General features: G+C 25.6%; 1 protein-coding gene across 3 annotated transcripts in view; it reads right to left on the bottom strand.

Annotated features, from left to right (window-relative positions):
• The window catches only part of LOC102676205 (myosin-2 heavy chain), a 21664-nt gene extending 18468 nt beyond the window's left edge, over positions 1-3196 (bottom strand). The window contains exons 1-2 of one of the 3 annotated variants that reach the window (XM_031514438.1): positions 2947-3196; positions 2286-2390 (exon numbers count right to left, since the gene is read on the bottom strand). In XM_031514438.1, coding sequence (XP_031370298.1) covers positions 2286-2390; positions 2947-2964 — 123 coding nt within the window. In that variant the 5' untranslated portion in view covers positions 2965-3196. Of the gene's footprint in view, positions 1-2285; positions 2614-2946 lie in introns of those variants that run through there. The other 2 variants (XM_031514437.1, XM_006624190.2) reach the window with 2 other exon arrangements.
• Positions 3197-4840: the final 1644 nt, after the last annotated feature.

Raw genomic sequence — 4840 nt, 5'->3', positions numbered from 1 at the left:
ATATATATATATATATATATATATATATATATATATATATATATATGTATGTATGTATATAATATATATATATATATCCACGTATATATGTTGGATATAGTTGTTTCAAAAATTTGTGGATATATCATGAATCATGAGATTCGATTCATGTGATTTTTTCGAATTTGTTCGAATACATCTCCAATACAATCGCCTAATTTGCAGTCGATGCACGATAGAAAAAGTCTATTTGCACATGTACCGGTTTGTATAAACGAGCACGTCTCCAAAGGACCGTTAAACACGGTGAAAATTTTACGAAGAAAGCATCTGGTCGCATAATGGGTCAGTCAGTAAACACACCGCTTTTACAACCAGTTCGCATGTCTTTTCTCTTCTATCTATCTGATGTGTTCGATAATAATTATATGACGTTTAATGATCAATGCGAATGAATATTATGGTATTATCTTTTAAATCAGAATCGGTTCGATTGAAAATAAAGATAATTATTTACAAAGCGACTGTCTACACCAATTTCAATGATCATTAAATATATTCAAAGATAAAATCTGAATAACTTTTCCCTACATGAATGCTCATTAATGTTTTTAAAATATATCCTTAAGAATTTTTATTATATATATTATATTAATTATTAATTACTATATATTTTGTGATTTTAATTTGCATTTTGAAATTTTACTTTAGAGAGAAGAACTAGAATAAATAAAAATAGAAATTTCTAAAGCTTTAAATATATTTTCATTACGTATTTATATTATTAATGTCAAACAACTTCTGTACTATAAACACTAGGAACATGTATCTCTTAATCATTTTACACGTATGTTTACAAATAACTTCCTCGTATATCTTCATTATCAAATGACCGCATATGCTAAAGTATAACGTGATCTTAACCTAAGTTTAACTAAGTTTTTTTTGAATATCTTGAAAACTAAGGCCGAATGACGGTTACAGTAAAGAGGAAAGTTGTTCAGAACGTTGTCCCTGAGGATATATTTCAAGGTTATTAAAATCGATGATATCTTGTAAATAATTATCAAAATATGTATACATATATATTGAATACCAGAAATTATCGTAAAATAAAATATTACAAAGTTATATAATAAATTTATAAAATATTCTCAAAATATTTACTTAAACGTATTACTTTCTTTTTCATATATATAATTTTTTTTAATATTTTAATATCATTGAATACGAATATTTCAATGAATATGATCTCGATGCAGATCATATGAGACATACATATATGCATTATCAATCGATCACAAGAATTTATGATACAACTTATATGTGAATTTCTGTGAACTGCATAAATATTTCAAATTATTAGAATTGATAGCATCAAATAAAAAAAAAGAAAACAAAATAATATCCATATAATTTTGAAATTACCAAAATAAAATAATGATATTATTTCATTTATAAATGGATTACTGTTAAAGAAATTTATTAATTGCAATATATATTTTTATATTAAATCATTATATTACCATATAATTGTGAATTAATCAAGTGTACTATTTCTAATACTTAATCTACTCAATTTTTTTCTAATTGATACATTTTCTATATTTTATTTGTACATAAAATATACATATATATAGCATATTTATGAATCTATTGATAAATCAGATATCTAGATACTATTAATTGAATAAAATTAAAAACCATTAATTTCACATGTACCCTTAATATTTTATTTATAAATTTAGATTTAGTATTTCAAATAATATTCATATATACATAAAAGATTTCAATAAAAAAAAAAGATTAATAGTAAAAGATGTATCGCTATCAATATTATGTAAAAAAATATATATTTTTCATTATTATTATTATTATAGCAATTAATTCTTTTCTTATATTCAATTAGCAATGTCGACCGTGTGCTGCAGTCCGGCTGATCATGACGGCGCCAAACTACTTTTTCTGCCGAGATAGACCGTGACTACTGTACACATAGTCGATATATTGCAAAATCGTATCGATAATTTATTAATTTAGAAATTAATTATAATAAAATCATTTGCTTATAATTAAAAGCACAAAATTGAGTTGATTATCCACAGAAAACGATCTTTTCTAAGAATCAGCAACAGTTGTTGACAGAGTAGGAATAACACGTTCTTCCGATAAAATGTTAATATAAATTCATTAAAACCAATTAAAACATATATGTCGTAAAAAAAACAAAACAATAAAAGAAGAAGAAAAACAATATATTTTAGTAATACGATAAATTACTAATTTATTATTTTGACAGAACTCACCTTAGCCATCGTATCGTGGGTGGGTCCTAAAGATTGCTCGAATCCAAAAATCGCTGGTTCCGGACCCAGGAATCGTTGTTGCAATTGATTATCATAAGTTTCGTTCTGCAAAACGGTAATAGATACGGTGGTTGCATTCCCAAATGTTTTTTTTCACGCGACGCTTCTTTTGCACCCGTGTACAAGTTTCGTGGCGACACGTCGATTGCTTGCGGATGCCTTCACACAGCAACGCTCCCGACGCCGGCGTCGCCGAGAACAACGTTATTGATCGGCGCCGTGCGGAGGCGTCGCTACCCGCGAAATGGAGAAGGGGATGGAATTACCGGTGACAGAGATAGTACTTGAAGTAGCGGTGGCGCCGGAGATGGAAATGACAACTAAAGCGCCACCGCTGAAAATCTATGATTGTCGTCAATTCCACTTTTTTTTATTCTTTTATTAACCTTATTGAAACAGAGTAATATATTTTTGACAAAATAATCTTTATTATATATTTTATACGATAATATATTTTAAATTATTTTTTCGTTATTATAAATATAATAATATTGTTAAAATTTCGAAGATATAATATACTATATGTATAATTAATTTCAGAAATGCAAAATTTTGAAGATAAATGTTATTAAATGTTATAAATTTTTTTTATCAAACTTACCAGATTAAAATCGTTCATTTTGGTAGCTCATATTCTTTCTTAAACAATTTAATTGAAAAATGTTTTTCTATATACATGGTAAATTTTTGGACAAAATATGTACTTACATCTATTAACCTTTCAAAACTAATATGAAAGACAGACTAATATGATGTCAGTTAAACTTTTAAATTATTCTTTCTATAAAATAGCGAATCCGATTGCATGCTCTTTGTAAACAGACCAATAATCTTCAAGTAGTAGCTGACCTATAGTAATATTCTTATAAAAGTCCCGCTCTTTCTATTGCTATTCAAATTTGAAAAATATTTATTTTGATTCTATTATTATTATTATTTAGTTTATAAATTGTAAAAGATAAAAATACATCATAATATCATAAAAACATTTTGGGAATATTACAAGGATATCATGGTATAATCAATAAACAGATTAATAAAACTGTTTTCGTTGCACATAGATACACAGATAGGAAATATTTTTTATTTATACTCGGTAGCTGCACAACAAAGTAATTATCAAAAATGCAGATACAGTAGCACAAATGAAAATTTTTATATCATTGAACATTGATTTTATTATTTCAATTAATAAACAGAAGAAAAGAAGTATATTTTTTGAAAATATTATAATATATATATATATATATATAAAGTCTTTCTTTAAAAAAAATTTTCATAATCTTTATATCAGAATTTCATGATATCATAATATTGATTATGTTAAAGTTATATTAAATCTGTTATCACATCATCGAAAGTATAAAAATTTTTATACATATGATAATAATATTTTAATAAGTAAGGAAAGTACTTTCGATCATGATAAATAATTTTTGAAATAATGTACAATGATATTAATATTTTAAAAAACGCAAAAATAATATGAAGAAAAAGTTCGTAATTATCGGATTTATATGATAAATGTGGAATGGATTTTGCAGATGTGTTTTTATAGCTAAAAAATTTATTTACACTGTCTGATATCTAAAATAACTATGAATCTCTTCCAAATCACCAAATCACAAATTTATTTATGTACATTTGTGTATATATATTCATTTTCTAAAACTATCACATCTTTAAATATATTTTTATATTCAGGATTTATTAGTATAGATGATTTTGCATATGAATGTTTAAGCACTATTTGACAAACAATATATATACTTGTTCCACTATATACTATAACAAATTTTTGTTTTATATTTTTAGAATATTTGAAATATATAATGTAAAAGCATCCAAGGCACAACTTGGGCGGCATGTACTTAAGTAAGTATATATGTATATAGTTCTAGTATTATAGTGCATTGTTGTAATACTTATTAAGCTTCTATTCAGTTCTGTAAAACTTAGCAATTAAGAAGTAATATCAGGTGATTTGGAAATGAGATTTGTGGCAAATACAAAAAAAAAAAAAAAAAAAAAAAAAAAAAAGTTGGGAAAGAATTCTTAATATCGCGAAATGGTATTCACACCGTGGAAAACGCTTTAATACGACACGTGGCGACCCATAAAGATAAAATCGTGTTACTTCGTAACGTGTATTAACGTGTCCCGTTATAACGAAGTTTCTTTCGCGTTTGAATAGATTTTGATTTTCGATAGAGGTTGAGAAATATTCCCTTCTCGGTGAGAAGAATCGCGAATTAAACGCTAAAAATTATTATTAGGAACAGAGGAAGATATCAAACAAAAATTTAATTTTTTATTTCGCCCGATCGTAACTTCGATTCGTTCGCAAATAATTAACATCTTCGATAATCGACTCGAAACACGAACATTTCGAAATCTATAAATTCTTCTTACCAACAAACAATTCGACAAACAATTAAAAAAAAAAAAAAAAAAAAAAAAAAAAAAAAAAAAAAAAAAAAAAAAAAAAAAAAAAA

The sequence above is a fragment of the Apis dorsata genome, unplaced genomic scaffold, assembly GCF_000469605.1.
Source record: "Apis dorsata unplaced genomic scaffold, Apis dorsata 1.3 scaffold_995, whole genome shotgun sequence".
Taxonomy (NCBI): Eukaryota; Metazoa; Arthropoda; class Insecta; order Hymenoptera; family Apidae; genus Apis; species Apis dorsata.
Note: the sequence above shows the minus strand (reverse complement) of the source record. Positions and strands in the feature narration are given on the sequence as shown.